The sequence below is a fragment of the Zonotrichia albicollis genome, chromosome 3 (assembly GCF_047830755.1).
Source record: "Zonotrichia albicollis isolate bZonAlb1 chromosome 3, bZonAlb1.hap1, whole genome shotgun sequence".
NCBI lineage: Eukaryota > Metazoa > Chordata > Aves > Passeriformes > Passerellidae > Zonotrichia > Zonotrichia albicollis.
In genome coordinates, this window is record NC_133821.1 from 51,332,645 (window position 1) to 51,350,292 (window position 17,648).

Genomic DNA, 17,648 nt, shown 5'->3' on the forward strand with positions numbered 1-17,648 from the left:
ACAGTTATGAACTCCCGAATCAGGCTAAACCGTGCCGTTTCCAAAGCTCAGTTGAAGAACAACATCTCAATAAGATCATGTAAAGGGTAAAAATTGCATTTCACTAGTGTTTCATGTCAGGTACAGTTTAACTTTTAAACTTCAATCGTTGTTACTACAGGGTATAATCACCTGCTTGCACATTCCTTAACATTGTGCCTTGTAGCAGCAAGACAAAGGAAGAAGGCAGGTCATTGGCACTGTGCTACAATTTCCTTTTGTGTTGGGGTCACTTCCTCTTCTTTAGCTCCTCATCAATGCAGAAGCAGTTTTAAAGCAAGTGTTATGCCTGCAGTAATGTTAGATTTGTGTCCGTATGTGTAGTACATTAGTCCATTTTTCTTCAGCCAGAAAATATTAGGCTTTATACTTTTAATCTCCAGTTCAAGGCATTGACAGTGAATGAGATAACAGTCCTTCAGAGTTTCTGAAATACTATTACTTTGATTTTCACTTAGTACTGGAGTCCCTACTGTGAGAAGGGAAAGCCGAAAAGAGAAGTGAGAGCTATGTTGTACAGGCACCCAGCCTGATTTTAACTAAGTCTGTTGTATGACTTTGGTGAAGTGTTGAAAATGGCCATTTCTGCCTTTGTTTAACCATTGTCTATAAACTTCAAGTCTGTTTTGTTTAATTGTCACACAAGCCATTTTGCCATTACCCCAAATTTACAAATATTTGACAGAACTTAAGTCCAGAGCCATAACATACATGATGATTAAGTAATGAAACTAATAGGGGAAAAAATGTACATTACCAATTGTGAAACATTTTGGGGCAAATATATTGTTAGATATAGATTCCCCATGAAGGAGCTGTCTGTTTCAACAGCCCTTTTCAGAAGCAGTCTTCTGCTTCATGAAAGCAACAGTAACCTGTGCTCACTGTTGTGTATCAGTATGGTAATAATGTATAATTTACTGAAAATAATGAGGTAAATAAGTATGTTTTGTCTTTCCCCTGCTTTTAGGAGGTGATGCTAAACTGTTGGTGATGCTGTGCATCTCTCCTGGCCAAAAGTACTTAACAGAATCAATGCAGTCTCTGGGATTTGGAACTCGTGCTCGGCAAGTTCAGAGAGGACAAGTCAAGAAAAAAAATTTCTCAGTGCCGAGTAAAGGAAAATAAAACCTAAGACTCCTGTGGATTAAAGTATCATTAATGAGTTCCTCAGACTGAAATGTATATTGTTGTCCTTAAACCATTCTTTTAGATATCAACTGCCAGATAAAATAAACAATCTTCAACATGGCATTAGTAAGCAATAAACCTGCTAATGATGTTCTTGCTCCAAAGATAATAGCAAGTATTGACAACAGCTACCCACCATGGTGGAATGGTAGAGAAATAAACTGGGCTTTAAGACATAGCTTTGGTGATGTGTTTCTTTAATTCTGCTTGCCCAAAGTCAACAGGACCCTGATTTAGGGTGGTTTGCTTCTGAGAGGCCAAGTGCGCATTCTGTCTTCTCAGTAGAAGTCAGGAGGTTAAATATCATTCCAGTGCTTCATTCATTCATTCATTCCAGTGTATTAAAATGAGACACATCAGTTTTTGACTGCTCTACTATCCAGCATGGATGGGCTCATTCCTAATGCACTAGCAACAGGTATGAGTGTAAAGGAGCCCATGAGCTGTACTGAATGGAGCTTTGTTCTCTGGTTTTAGGTAGGAAATAATGGCATTACTGAGATGGAGAAAAATAAGTAGGCTATATCTGTTATCCCTCTGGAATGTGGCTTAGAAAGCAAATGAGGGATTACACAACTTTTTGAAAACACACAAGTTAAATAGTTGGAATGAGTCCCAGCTCTGCTGAGTTCATTAAACCCACAGCTTTGCCTGTTTGGGGGGTGTTTTTGCTTCATGAATGCTGAAAGGCCCTGAACTACAGATCCTAATGGGACCCAACTTGTACAACTGTTGTAGTAACCTGGCCTATTGTTTCACTTGCCTTTCTGAAGCAAGTTAAACACATCACAACATTGATGCTGTGCCTTCAGATTAAAAGAGGATAACCACACAAATAAAACACCAAACACCAGCTTGTTATACGCTGTTTGTCACCTGCAAGAGGCTTTCACCCTTTTACACCAATGGCGAAACAACATCATGTGGGGTTTGTGAATGAAGGGACACTGGGAGAAGTTTAAGCAATGTTAGAGGTGAGAAGTAGATCCAAAGTGAACAACTGTAATCAAGAAACATCTGATGTGTTCTGTGCACTAAACTATTGCTCAGCAGAGACCTCAAGAGCCACTCTTAATTTTTTTTCCACCAGCAATTACTCTGCCCCTAGACTGGGAGAGAGGTCATTGGTAGGTCACTCGAAGAAGGCTTAAATTGCAGTGGCCTGCCCCAAAAGCTGGAGTTTATAGTATTCCAAGTCACTTAACCTTCACAAGCACAAATATTTATCCAGAGATCATGTAGCATACTATTATTGGAATTTCACCCATGAATATATAACAGCTGCTGTGTTCCTTGCAGTGCTCTAGTGCCCAGAACATAAGTATTGAACCAGAAAGCTGTACTAACACTTGCTTTCCTAAATAATGTCATGAGGGTAAAAAAGCCTTAACTTTACCTGATTCCAGCAGTAACAGAGGGGTAGAAAACAAATCTGGCCACAGGAGTTTAGGAAGCTAAGTGGTCAGTAAAACAATCTCAGGTGAAAGCGTCAGAGCGAGGAATGTCAGCCTGGTAAACAAAATACAGGAGCAGCTTCAAGCTCACCTTAGTCTCTGGACAGCTGGGTTACTAAAGCAGCCTGGATTACAGCTCAAAGAGAGGTTAAGTAACAAGGGCTGATTCCACCAGTAGTTAAAAGTAAGTCCAAGTATTTTAAGGATTTGACATTTTTAAGTGTTACAGAGAAGCAGAACTTGTCATGAGCTGTTCTTTCTTTTCTTTTTCTAAAAAACTGCCCTTCAAAACTTTGGATTTATTTATAATCTTTGTTGTAGGAGAAAAGCAGCAGTACTTATTATTGAAGCAGAGAAACAAACCCCTCAAATACGAGCAAAAAGGTTAAGTTTCTACATCAACATTAACTCTGCCAAACTGAGAGTCTGCAGCATTCCCTATTCCTGTTTTCCTTGTCAGCATAGCATATCGCTCACTGTTTGACCTGCACTACAGAGTGTACAGGATATGCAGGGCAGCAGGGTTTAACATTTTGTTCTAACAACTTTCAGGTTTGGAATTTCCTGGGTTACAGAGATGTGATTGCTCAATCCCAGTGTCAGAAAGGAAGAAGGGTAAAAGTTGTAAGGGTGAAATGGCTTTACTCACATGTCTAAGCTGAATTGCCTTCAGTCCCAAGAGTCACTCAGGCCTGCCAAAGGAGGATATTCAGACATATAACTTATGTCTTGGGGAGCAAGCATGTGCAAGGCCCTGTACTTCTTTGCTGTCATTTTTCAGTATTTAGCTATTTCATGCTTTGAAATTACATCTGTTTTAGAAAAGCAGATGTGACAGATATTCATAGAGCTGACCTCAAGATTTCCCTTGTTGACTACAGCCTATCCTGATAAACCAGTCCTCACTATCTTGGCACTGTCAAGCTGAAACACACATACCAACACTGGGAGAAAGAAAGAAAAGTGATGTTTGAACAAATTCTGAAATATTGAGATAGAAGGGCATAAGCACCAGGAAAAAGGTGGTTGTTCTTAAGAATGCCCATATAGTCTACATGCTAAAACAGCTTTGCTCTCTTCAAGGGCAGGGGCACAACAAAAGGGAGTAAAAACAACATAAACCAGGAGGAGATCCTTTCAGTGAAGTCTGTGAGTGCATAATGCAGCATTCAGCTGGTGTCTTGGGGCACTGAAGCTGGAGCACTCTCAACCCTGCTTCAGACAAGTGCCTGGGTCACTGTCTCAGAGTGCTGCTCAGTATAGAGGGGTGCTGTTTCCTATCCATGATCCACATGCCTTGGTGGCAGTCAACATGTTAACCTTCCCCTGCTGGGCTCTCATTCTCCTCCCCTGGGCCCTGACTTTCTCTTGTTTAATTTCAGTCACTGCTCACCTATGTCACACCTCACACTGTCCCCTGGCTGGCCCTGGGACATAGGAACACATCCACATGATGCTGCAAGGCACCACAAACCCCAGCCACCCATGGGACTGGCCTTCAGGAGCTCCTCTTGAATTTACGCAGCTCCCTGTAGAGGAGCTGAGCGGGTAATATCAGCGACAGTATCCAGAAACCTCCAGCCCTTCCTCAAAGAGCCTGCCCACTGCCGAAGTTACAGCAAACACAAGAGAATTTGCTCTCATTAATACTTTTGGTACTTGGCATCCTGGTTTAGTGTCCAGGAGGCCAAGGAGCCAACAGTGTGAAGCCCAACAAGCACAGCACCTGCCTGGGAGGCTCAGGGTCCCACAGTCATGCAGATGTACCCCAGAGCACCTTATTTAAAAGTGGAGCAGCTTCCACACTCCTAACCCGTAGGCCAAGCACCCTCCCAGACAGCAGAAACTTTGGATTCAGTTCAAAGACAAATCTCCGAGCTCCTGTCTCTCCCACTACATGTGGATGCTCTGGCTTGAAGGCCATTTAGCAGATCTGGAGATGGAGCAAGGAAAATGGGACTCCACCAGAGCAATCTCCAAGGCCTAATAGCAGCAACTGCTTGCCTAAGGTAATATACAGAGATATATGTACATGTAAACCTACACAAAATTAGCAGAAATCTAGACTTACCTAGAATCACACAATGACCTTTAAAGTACAAGTCCAAAATTTGGCCCAAAAGCAGTTTGGTGCCCACTTCTCTGTGGATTTCTCATTACAGACTGAATTTATCAGCTGAGGTTGGTGGTTGGCCTTGCAGCCAAAAAGGGATTGACAGGACAAATCCACTTTCAGCAATAACTCTGCCTGCCTAGTCTATCAATGGAGTCCAGGCAAAGGGTTTAGAGCACCAGCTCTCAGTTTGCCACAGCCAGGGAAACTGAGTGCTCAAGGACTTAATCTTGAAGAACACACAACTGCTGGGGAGGGTTTTCAGTTACGTTTTTCAGCCTTGTACCCTGCCGTGCCTGCCCAGCTCTGCAGTGCTGGTTCACGTACCTTTCAGCCTTTGCAAATCTGCCCCCAGCTCCCTTGCAGCAGCCAGCTTTCTGAACAGGGCAAGGCTGCATGAAATGAGGAAGAGCAGACCACATAGCACAGGACCAGGTCTCCACCAGCTCCCTCTGAAGATGTTTTACTTGGCACCTGCAAGACACATCTTTGTGCAGGGCAGTTCACCATATTTAGCTTTGAATGCTAAACCCACACTGCAGTTCACAGCACTCTGCACCCCCTCCAGACAAGCCCTTAATCTTCCTCATCACCCAGGAACACTCTTATCAGCAGAGCCCAAAAAAGCACTGTGATCCACCATTGCTTAAGAGAGCTGCATATCATCATGGGGTTAAAACAAACCAGTAATCAAATCAGACAGTGCCTTTAGCCCGCTCTTAAACAAAACCTTGACCTATGCTGACGTTTGAAAATTATATATTTAATTTTCATGTGTGGCTTCGTGTTTTGGCAGCAGCCACACCACAAAGAGAGCCTGCTTTTAGCCAGGCTAGAAAAACCATAATCAGCATTGGAAGGTTCACAAAAATTTGTTATTAAATTGCTGATTCCATTTTATGAAGCACTTTTCCAAACCCTTGCAAAATGTGAGGAACAGGCAGAATGAAGCGGTTACTGGAAAAGGCTCCTGGCTCTTGCTGAGAAGAAACAGTCGCAAGCTGATGGGCTTGCAAGTCCCTTCCAGAAGCAGCAGCATCTGATCATGGAGGAGCACACAGGCCCAGAGTGCAGGGATGCCAAAGGTTCCACAGCCTTTTACAAAAGGACATTAACCACAGCCCCAGCCACATCAAAATGCCACATATCATATAATGGAGGGCGCAGGGGGATCTAATTGAAGGACACAAGAGAGAGGAAACATTGCCTACAACTATTTTTACCCTCTTGTACACCCACTTTTATCAAATCAGGTTTTATCTTGCAATGCATCTTCCCCTTTTTATTTTGTTTATTTTTTAGAAATCTAAGATTAAATTTTAGCCTTCTTGAATTCATGCACATATCTCATGAGATTAGCACATCTTATCCACAGATTTTCAGGCCTAAAGTTGCACCTCTGCTCATTTCCCTGGGGAACCTCAGTTAAGTCAAATTATCACCCCCTTCTTCTCCCAGTTCCCCTTGTTTCATTTTTGCAAGTATCTCCTCCATCACAAATTCCCTCTTATTCTTTCTGTTACATGAAATTGCTATCCTGCCTGGGATGAGTCAGTGCCCAGCAGTTCACTTAAAAGCAGCACCAGGAGTGCTTTTCCTTTTCATTTTCCTCTGGACTTTACTAATGACTTCTGTCCCTCTTCTACAAAAAACAAGACAAAACAAATAAACCAAAGGCACCACCAACAAAAGAGCCCCACCCCACTACTATAAAAAGTTTTGGAAGCCACACCAGAAGCTTTGAAGATCCAAGAGACAGAAGATGATAGCTCCTCCCTCACTTCAGATGTCTGGGTTTTTTGAGCTTCCTCCACCTCCTTGTGAGCGTGCACACATACCCAGAGACTTTGCCCACTACTGTCTCTGAGCTGTTGTTTTAAATTATACAAGCTTCAGGGAGAACATACATTTCAGAAATGGGAGCATTTTGAAGGGCAAAAAAACCTTTGCTGTCCCAGCTGCATGTCACGAGCTCAGCTCCTGTGGCATACAGACAAAAGGCAGAAGAACTGGTGAATAACAAAATTGTGAAAACGTGCAGTTGCATGGGGACATGGAGCGGAGGACAATAAGCAAGCTACCTGCACAGTCCCTGGAAGGATCCTGGTAAAGAAACCTTCCCAAGTTCCACAGCAGGGAAATGCAACACCTGGGGAAGCTGAGCACACAGGTACTGCTCCTGATCCTCACATCACCAGGACTATTGGAATATGAATCCCAATATTACCAGGTAGATTGTGCCTGGGCCAGTCTGACCCTTGCTGCTGGGCCAAAGGCGGCAGCTGTGGTGTATCAGCCCAGAGACACCTTTAGCTTGCTGGAGGTTGCAGCTGGGCAGCTGAACAAGTCCAGGCTTGTTAGGAACTCTGTTTACCTCAGGAAGAGGCTTCAGGCTAATGGTGAAGAGAAAAAGGAGATGGATTCTGCCGGAGGGTTATATCCAGAGCTTTATTCCATGGTCACAGAGGTCTGAATCTTGGTTACAGCTCCAACAGAATCCCAAGCACATGGTCTGATTCACCTTTTAAGCTCCGGGACAGGGGGAGGGGAGGGACAGGTGAGCCACCAACCAGGTGGGAGGGGCAGGGTCTCAAGGGACGAGGGACACCTAGACAGGCCAATGACCCCCAGGCCTGAGGGGCATCCTTTGAAAGTGACGAACCACACCACGCCTTGCTGGAATGTTAAGCCTGATTGACAGAATTCATTCAGCAAGGGGGCGAGGGGGAAGGGTATTGCCACGCCTGGGAAAAGACCCGGAAGTTTAAAACAAGATATTACAACACACTGCAACACAGGACTGCACCCAGTCTGGTTGTGGACCTTGTATGAGCTTAGTAGTAACTACAGATATTTCCTCAAGCCATATTCAGGCCAACAGAGCAGCTGCTCTCTCCACTCATATTTCTCCATCCACCCCCTCCTACTGGTGGTGAGTACTCCTGCAGTGTCTCTCCTGAAGAGAGCCCTGCACTGCCATGGCATGGTGAGGTGGTCCCTCTGCAGAACATCCCTGCTGAGCCAGGGAAGGGGCAGTGCCACTGAGGATGCCTCTGCCTGTTTGCAGGCAAGTCTGGTGCTGCACGAGGCAGGAACAACTGCCTTTGCCCAGGACATGGTTTTGGAGAGACCAGCCAAGCACAGAGGATCCCAACATCCCCAAATGCTCTGGGAGAGCCAGAGAAGGTTACACACTACGAGGCCAGGCAAGGACAGCACACAGGAGTCCTGCAGCCAGGTGTGCTCTGGGCCACACAGTGTTGTTACAGGGTGGTGCGGTGATGGGAAGCTTGAAGGCAAGGCAATCTCACCACCGACACAAGAAAGTAAAAGTATCCAGCCTCAAAAAGGCCAGGGAGTTTTGGACACCATCTACTTCCCAAAAGGAGTGAAAGGGAAACATGGAAAATGCCAGTGAGTCCTGAAGGAGCTCTGATAAAGTAATGGCAGGCACGAGATAGTGGAGATGCTGTGATACTGACTCATACAAATGTTGACTCACTGAAGTCCTGAAAACAACCCTGGCAGATCAGATTTCATTGGCACTTAGCACCACGGCAGCTGAGGTCCCATCCTCATTGCTGAGATTTTGCCAGATCCTGGCCAGAGTCTCAGCTTAGGCACCTGCTTTCGACAGAGCAGGTCTGAGAGCCCCCTAAAGAAGGGCCCCAGTGTCTCCCACCCACTCTCACCAAGCAGCACTGCCACCAGGTCAGTCCCTGCAGGTGTCCCATCCTGCTGTCCCCTTCACCCAGCTGCTCATGCTGCCAGGCATTTGTGGCCCACATCCAGACAGGGCTGCTCCCAGTTTGCTCAGCAATCACAGCACAAGTGCCCTGAGAGAAGACACTGTTGGACAATTGACATGTTTGAGGCCAAGGTCCTCTGCAGCCCAAAAGACCAGGACTGCAGAGCTGCTCTCACACGAGAATCCCAAGCTCCAGGAAACACAAGAGCCACATAAGGGCAGTCAGGAGTAAAACAGGTCCTGGCCTAATGATGCAATGAGCACAGAAGGCCTATCAAGGTTCTGCCAAGTTACTGCTGCCCTCACCCATGCCATTGCTGCCTGTAGTCCTTGCAAGTTATTCCTTACACCACCACATCCCAGGGAAGAGTCAGCAATTTCACCATTAGGAAACACCAGATAGGAGGAAGGTTGAAACATTTTGCAGGACACATCCCAACAACTAATATGGCTCTTAGAGTGAACAACATTTGGAAAAGACTAGGAAGCAAACAAGCCCTACCCCATTACCCCAGCAAGTCTCTCCTTACTTCTCTCCTGGGCAGCTCATCCACAGGACCACAACTATGGAGCTTTCTGGTCACTTCTCCCAGAGCTTCTGCTGAGCCCTTCTCTCTTACTTGGCTGTTTGCCTCAGAAAGACAGCTGATTTCCTGTGCCTTGATTGTCTTCCTCTGGAGCAGCCTCCTCCCGGACCTGCCACCAGCTGCAGGAAGTTAAATGTCTGAGCCACTAGGAACACTCTGTGGTCCCTGCTGTCAGGTGTAGGAGAGTGGCTTAGAAATGCCAGAAACCACTTCATGCTCCTCCACACCTGGGATGTCACCTCTTCATTGTCCCTGCTGTCACCATGCCTTGTGGGGATCTCTGTTTTAACCATTCATCCTGAAATGGGAAGAAATTGTACTTGGAGCTTTGTAGGCACCTGCTTGGAGTTAGAGAGGCAGCTCAGAGCTAAAGATGGCCTCGATGAAGCAGGGCCAGAGTGGTGGCACTAGCAGTCTGAGGCAGCAGCTTTGAGTCTTTAAAGTTTGTTAAACTTAAAGATACTGGCCTGTCCAAAAGCTCAGCTGTGTCCTTGGGAAAAAGAAGTCTGTAAGAGCTCCTATCTGCCTCTTTTTCCTAAAAACAAGTTAAAGTTGACGTTATGGCTGTGGAGCTCTCCCTAAGTTTGCCTAAGCTGCCTTATGTTTTTTTAGTAGTAATGCTGAAAATTTTGGAGCTCAAATGGGTTTGTGCTGAAGCAGATTGGAAAGCAATGGTTTTTACTTGCTCTGTTATTTGCAGAGCATGTGTTAAGCAAAGTCATACCCAGCTGCTCCCACAGCAAACCCTGCTGCTCATCCGGCTGTGGGATGTGGCTATAGCTGAATGCCAGCCACGCTGGGCTGGGACAGGCTGGGGGCGCAGCTGCTCCAGGGGAGCTGTCCCCACTCCCAGTCTCAAGGCATTGTGTAAGTGTGGGCTTGGATCTGGATGTTCCAAAACATACCTGTACTCAAGGCTCTCTATTGCCCTTCTGGCATGGGCCCCTTAAGCACTCCTATTGCCAAATTTTCCCATCAGCCAGGTATGCTGCAAAACTTTCCTTGTTTTCCTTCTTACAAGCCTTATGCAGAAGTGTGATTCAGGGACCATGTGTGACATAGAAGGCAAAGAGATGGCTCAGCACACACACACCTCCATGCTGTCCCAGCTACAGCATCTCAGGGTGTAGCTCCTGGGCCCCTGGGACTTCTCATCTTATTAAACCCGTCTGCCTTTTTTAAACCAACTTGTCAGAGGGAGGGAAGGTTCTCAACTTGTATCAGCGTTTTACGGCTAAATTATGCCGTGCCAAGGGTGACCAGAGGCAAAAGGGCATCAGCTTTCTCCCCAGTGCAGTTCGGGTACACACCCCTCCTTGCAGGAGCTGGACCCCTGAAACCTGTAACCGCTTCACAGGTTTTTGTGCGGCATTCAGTGAGGAATGGCCACCGCTGGCTTTGGGCTCTGCTCACTCAAGTACCGATCACCCTGGGCTGCACTGTCCCGGGGGAGACGGTCAGCCTGGACCGCGCAGAATGCTGGCAGAAGCTGCCCGAGGGGAATCGGCACCACTTGCCCGGAGCCCCCGGCCCGGCCCGGCCATGACGCCGCCGCGCTCCTTGGGCGCCCCCGCGCGGCCCGGCCCGGCCCTTCCTCACACCCCGGCCCTGCCTCACACCCCGGCCCTGCCGCACACCCCGGCCCTGCCTCACACCCCGGCCGGGCCCTGCCGCACACCCCAGCCCGGCGGCCGCCGCGCTGGCCCTTGATGCGCCATGGATGGCGTGCCGCTGCCGCCACGGGCCGGGCAGAACCGCCAGATGGGTCCCTTCCTCCTCCTCACGCCACAGCTGGTGGGCGTCCAGAAGAGCCATGAAGGCAGGAGCCAGGCCTTGGGCACCACGAGCCCAGGAATGTGCTCTAAGAAAGGGAGGGCGTCATAGCGGAGGCTCCGAGGTGGAGGCAGAGCAGACAGGGTGGGGATGAGGGAAGAGAGCTGCCACGAGAAGCCTGGGCAAAGTAACTAGGAGCCACCCGACCCCTTGCTGGGGAACAAGGAGCTACAGCTTTACAGTGAGAGGCTTTAGGACCAGTTCTTGCTCAAAAATGTTCAGACCTTTAAAATATGATATCAGCCTCCAGTGACTCAGAATTTGCTGCCAAGAAATCCATTGAAGAACTGCTCTCAGCTCACCCAAAACACCTGGGTTGATTTACCCATCAGCTTTAGCACACACTTTCAGGCCTTACCTCCATGCAGCTCCCACAGGTGGCATGCCTCATAACAGATGCAGTGCAGTAACCACAATGTCCCCATCTCACACTGCAGCACTTGACTGAACCCACACAGGATTTGCTGGTACCACCAGAAGCCCCACCTTCTGAGACAGATTCCTTGGTCAGCAGGACTCCACCCTGGAGGGCAAGAGAGTGCTTACTTGCCAAACAACAAAACAAAGAGAAGTGACCATGTCCTTCAAATTTGGGTGACCTAATGTCAATCTGCTACTTAGTTTTATCTCCATACAAAGCTCCATGTGCAATCAAATCACCCTCTCTCAGCATCCCCAAGCCAAAGTTGGATGAGTTTCCAAAGTCCTTGAAAATTTGTGTACTGGAAACATAGCAGGTACTGGACAAAAATATGAAGTACAAGAATGGAAATCTTAAGAATAGAGGCAATACTACCATATCAAAGCATATAAAAAGTACATTTTTTTCCAGAGAAAATGAAAAAAAAAAATTAAGAGGCTCCCAGTGAGCAAGCTTCTTCAAGAAGAGATCCAGATAGCTCTGCAGCACTCCTTCATAGATTTATGACCCAAGGAAAGAAACCTTTCCTTTATCCATGCCAGACTCTAGGCCAGCAGGTTAGGTGACTTTGGTGGAGTGCTCTTCAGCCGCGCTTTGCATCCTGTGGGCTGGCAGCTGTCCTTGGATGCAGCCCCCAGAGGATGCTGACAGGATCTCTCTACCTCCTTGGGAGTTCACGCTTGGTTTTCTTGACTAACCACCAGGAGCAGCTTAACTTGTCTCTTCAGTCAGATTCAGCCCCCTTGAGTGTCCTGCTGACTCCAACCTGCTCAGCTGTGTTCTTAATACCTGACAAAGGCCCTTTGGCATTGTGCTACTGAGAATAGCAAGGAGGAACAGCAGTTGTTGACTGCAGTGCCTCTGGGTTTTTCATCACAAGCTGAGCTCGTATGGGTTAGTCTGGCAGCAAATTAATTTCCACAACCCATCTCAAATGGAAAAAACATTCTTCCTTGGGCACAAAAATAGCCACACAGTTACCTTTTTTCTATCCATTCTTTATTGCAGGTGTATATATAATTATTTATGTTTTATTTTAAACAAGAAAATCCTTTCATGGAAAGGAGAAACTTTTACCATTAAAATAGAGTGATTATAACACGAGTATTTTACAAATATGTACAAATATTGGCAGCTAGTTTCTAACATCAGCTGATAAATGCTTACACACTAACATCTACCAAACTATCAAACCAAAAAAAATAAGAGATCTTCTAAATCCAAACAAAAAATAAATGTATTACTAGCAGAAACAGGTGGATTTTTTTTTAATATGAATACAAAAGTTGCATAATAGATATTCACAGTGCTCATAAGATACGGATTCATTCTCAGTCTATACACAAAGTGTCTGGTCTCCCCTTCATATGCATACGTCACTTACAGTACTGGAGGGAGCTGCACAGACCACAGAGAGAAGACAGTCAGACCTGCAGAGTTTGCCTTCCCTACCAGCCATGAATAAATACAAGAACTCCTCAGGAATGTACAAGGCAGTGGATGCTCATGCAAGAGTCAGTTACGCTGTTTTCAGGCATTGGTGCATTTTGTAACCAGCAGCAGCAGGATTACAGGATTACAGTGCTTCACCAAATCCTTTGGATGCCTGCTAACTGCAAAACCAGCACAGTGAGCTGCCTGGTGGCAATAAACACTGCTGTGATGTGGTTAGGCTGCAGCAGATAAGGATGTGATTGTCTTTGAGAGAAGTGTGCACATGCTGCACACACATTTTATGACCCTTTTCCAAACAACTATACCCACTGAATTTTGACCTTTTTTCCTGTTAACAACCATTCCCAGAACCACAAGTAACTGTACATCTATATGGGTGGGAGAGCAACAGGTTAGTGGGGCCCTCCCTCCAGACCTCCCTCATGTTTTGCATGGACAGGCACTGCTGCAGTAAGAGGCATCCCTCCAGCTCTGTGGTAGCTGCAAGAGCAAGGCTCCTGCATTGCTGCAAGGCTGCTGCCTGCTGTACAGCCACTGGCCTCCTGGATCCTGGCCATGCCCATCCCCTGTGGCTTATGGCCAAACAGGACCCAGGTAACAGGGAGTGACTGACAGAGGGAGGCTTGGCTGGACTGTTCAAGAGCAGCCAACTGGATTTCCTTTACCCATTTAGATCCATTTAGAAGAATTTATTTTGGATGCAGTAAACATACCTCAAGTACTTTGCAAAGGCATTTTGGCTTTGTTTGGAACAAAGGAAAAGAGGCTACATTGAACACACAGCTCCTAATTGTTCATTACAACACGAAAGAACAGTGTGATCAAAGAGGGCACAGTCAATTAAGTCGTGGCTACAGTGCACACAGCTTGGGTTTGGTGCTGGATTCATCTCAGAGGATGTAGAGCAGCTGGTCCCGCTTCAGTGAATGCAGATGCACTTGCATGGCCTGTCTCTATATGGCATTCACACACAAGTAGCAAGATGATGGACTTCAAGGATTTGCTATTTAATGACTTATGGGAATGCAATTTACCAGACAACTACTGAGCTTGCATGCCTGTCATCAAAGCAGCAGCTCAAACCTTCCTTGCCATAGTCTGGCTTCCTTTCTTTTCTGAATAAGGCTATCTTCAGCTTTTGATGACCAACACTTGCACAACACACACTTCCCCTGCCAGCAGAACAGTATTCCTTCCCTTCTAGTTTGCCAGAACACAGCTCGATGGCTGTCAAAAGCTGGGCACAAAGCTGGGCCTTCAAGTACAAGCTTCCCAATGCTGGCAATTGATGAGGGGAGGAAACCAAACACATATTCATTTGCATGTAACAAGGTAGCAGAATGTTTTCCACACCAAATGCATCAATGAAACAGCATAATTATGATTATTTCCCTAGTGAGAGCCAGTACAGCCAGATCCACCACTCTCAAGATCACCAAAACAAGTACCCTTGGTCTGGCATGCAAACGCCCTACACCTGTACCATCATCAGCCCTGCAGCACCACACACACATATTTGCATGACCTATCCATGACTAAGTAGGACACAGTCACTCTGTCTGTCCTTGCAAAGTGACTTTCTCCATTTTTACTTGCCTCCTAAGCAGAAGGGGAAAAAAAAACCTAAGGAACAGATTTATTAAAAACAAATAAAAGAACAGCATTAACGTATGAATCAATGTAAGGGGTGATCATGCCTGGACAAATTCTCCAGTCACACTCCTCTCTTCAAAAGCCTGTCAATTAATGCTCTTGCCCTCTATACTCTCAGAAGCAGCCAAGTCATTTGCTTTATCTCCTCCCTATCTCCCCAAGGATATAATGCCAATCTGCATCACAGCAGTGGTAGACAGCTGACAGCTCCGTTTGTTGCCATTAAAAAAAAAAAAAAAGACCACACATTGTATTTGGCTGGATGCTTACAACAAAATAACAACAACAAAAGAAGAAGAAACTCCTGGCAGAGCAGGTCTTGCCCCAGTGCAGTGAATAAGCAACTTGTGTTCATTACAACTGAAACAGGCCAGACACTTCCATACACAGCCCTCCAAATGTGCTTAGAGTATATCCTGGCCTGACAGCTGTTGGCAATGTTGCAGCAGCACAAACTGAAGACAAACTATCTGTACACTAAAATTAAGAGACATGGACCACAAGAGAAAGGCAGGAACATGAAAAACTTTAAATTTCTGATTAATCCATATTGACAAAGTTTGCTTTACTAGCTCAGTATCCGTTTTGGTCCACTGTTTTTTGGTTTTTATGTTGATTGTGTCCCTTCCAAGGGTGCAGGCCACTTCCACTTTCTGCTCAGACAGACACTACCAATGCCAGTGTTAAGTGCTACACTCCAGTTGATCTGCCCTGTAGTCAGCTCTGCAGAAGTGATGCCACTTACTGATACAGAGCTGAATAACAAAGCTGCTGACCATCTCCTGCAAGAACCAGAGTGACATCACACGTGTTAATGAGGTATATATTGCCATGATGAGCTGTTTCCTGGTATGGAAGAGCTCCAATCTCATTACACCACAAACTCCTCTGGGAGCTGGTCCTCTCCCAGAAGATCCAAGGAGAGGCAGTTCATGGATCGCTTCCCGTAAAGGGCAGACTTGGTTTTGCAGTCCGCTGTGGAATAGACGCAGCCGTAGACAGACAGCTTGTCCTCCAGGCTGCAGCCGAAGGTGTAGCTGTGGGACGTGTCTGAAGACAGCGTGGCACTTAGCGACGGGTGCCGGCGCTTGTACAGGCGGATGTCATCCAAACTCTGGCTGTGCTGCTCCATGCAGCTCCGGCTTTTGGGCGAACTGACCTGCCAGTTCAGCATGAATAAAAACAGTGAGCTCAGACACAGCCTAAGGATTCTGGCTAGGCGTGCCAGAAGTTTCTCAAAGTTGTTCTTCCCCACTTTGAAAAGAGCCCCACCACCCTTCTGAAGGATGTTGGCTTAAACAAGGAGCTGTGAACAATTCAGAAATTACAAGTGCATGAAGCTGCCATGCCATGTTGAGATGGATCCTGATCTGTCTGCCCTGTGTGCTCAAGTGTCCAGTACAATGGATGAAACACTTGACAGATACTGACACCTGAATGACCTCACACTTCTTGGCAGACCCAAGCAGTTGTCCTCAAATGGACGAAGTGCCCTTAACAAAAAGCTACCCCAAGTGCTCAAACACATTAAGTCTAATGAGCTGAAAGGAAGGTTCAGAAGGCAACCATGCAAACTAATGGGTTAGAGTGTCCAGTAATTACCACAAACAGTTTCATCTACAAAACACTGTTCCATAAGGAGTAGCAACAAATCAGCAGTAATTCCCAGAGGCACCATCTTGCTATACAAGCCTCTGTGAAGGAGTTATTGACCATTTGAGAGTATTTCCAGCTTCAACACTTGTACTTTTTTCTTGCTCTGCCTCTTTTCTTGCTCTGCCTCTAATCACCTGTTAAATGCTAATATTAAGGCTAATTTCAAGAATATAATTTTGAAACCAAGACACTTCTGTTGGCACTACATAAATCTTACTCCCAGTATAATTTCACTCACTGCCATGGGAGAGGAATTAAAAAACTACCCTGAGGAAATCCTGTTCTGGCTCAGCTGTACTCCCAGAAACAGGAATATGCTGCACTGTCTGGTCAATGCTAATGAAACCCTGCAGCATTTAGTTACATGGCTTTGTAAGGAATATTTTGAGTTTTCTAAGGAGCCACCAAGTATGTGATGCACTAAAGTGGGAGCCAGGTCTTTGCAATCATATAGACACTCCTAACAGTCCTGTATAAAACAGATGTCTCATGATCATTTAACAGTGTAAGCATGATAACAGCAGTAGCTAAAAACATTACAGCTTTAAGCAAGATGCCCACTTCCAGCCATGAGCTCTTAAGTCTTCCATTCCAACAGAGGAATAAATTCATTATAATTTGTACTCTGTGGTCCTTAGCTGTATGGTCTTTAGCTTCTGTTCAAATCTCCTACAGCACTTTATGGACTATTTTGCTGACAAATGAAAATTTCTTATCATTTTTGACTGGGTCCAGAAAGAAACATGGAAAATTAAAAACAAAGTTCTAAGAAGTGACTGAAAACCTTGCTAAGAGTTTATAATTCTCTCAGCAGATAAGGTAATTTTGGATTAAGAGAGGGAAGACAGGGTAGAAGTAGGGGTTTTTGTTTTGTTTGGTTGGGTTTTTTTCAAAAACCACATTTTTACCCCAGTGAGTACAGCAATACTTTGAAAAGAAGTCTTAAAAAGACATTTTAATGAGCTTCTTCCAAATATATCTTCTTCCCTGACGTACTTTACCATATATAGTTTCTCTTTCTCAAGTGTTTGGTGAAAAGAAAATCTTGACAACAAAGACTTCCGTACACACAGACTATAATCACACAAATGCTATAACAACTAGAGCTTGAGCATCTGGTTTTGCTCTGATGTAAGCTACTTCTGGCTTCAAGATGATCAAGTTTGCAACTCACATCCAAACTGCATAGATGGTTTTTGCTCTGTATTGCACCAAAAATTTTGATGTGGTTGATCTTCCATGTCTCATCCGGAAGACTAAGGTAGATAATAACTGGTTTGCATGATCTCCCTGCTGATTGCTCCAAACCTTTCTATATTATTCTGACCCCAAATGCTCCTCTTATCCTATTCCTGAGAGCAGTGGCTGACCAGCAGCTGGTTTTGATTACACCATGTAAAAATCAGTCAAATCCAAACTAATCCATGTGTCCTGATTTACAGCTGTCTCCATTACACTGGACCTCGGTTTAATGCCCACACACAGACCCTCCTGCTGA

The 17,648-nt window shown here is 45.7% G+C and overlaps 2 protein-coding genes across 8 annotated transcripts in view; one reads left to right on the plus strand and one right to left on the minus strand.

The window, feature by feature from the left end:
- Window positions 1-1,420, plus strand: part of KIF25 (kinesin family member 25) — a 41,358-nt gene extending 39,938 nt beyond the window's left edge. For 3 of the 4 annotated variants that reach the window (XM_005486467.3, XM_014266694.3, XM_026793067.2), the window contains exon 15: window positions 1,010-1,420. In XM_005486467.3, the coding sequence (XP_005486524.2) occupies window positions 1,010-1,167 (158 nt within the window). In that variant the 3' untranslated portion in view covers window positions 1,168-1,420. The remainder of the gene's footprint in view (window positions 1-1,009) is intronic. The other variant, XM_014266695.3, reaches the window with a different exon arrangement.
- Window positions 1,421-12,383: 10,963 nt separating this feature from the next.
- The window catches only part of FRMD1 (FERM domain containing 1), a 40,795-nt gene continuing 35,530 nt past the window's right edge, over window positions 12,384-17,648 (minus strand). For all 4 annotated transcript variants that reach the window (XM_026793100.2, XM_005486466.4, XM_074537414.1 and 1 more), the window contains one exon: window positions 12,384-15,653. In XM_026793100.2, the coding sequence (XP_026648901.1) occupies window positions 15,366-15,653 (288 nt within the window). In that variant the 3' untranslated portion in view covers window positions 12,384-15,365. The remainder of the gene's footprint in view (window positions 15,654-17,648) is intronic.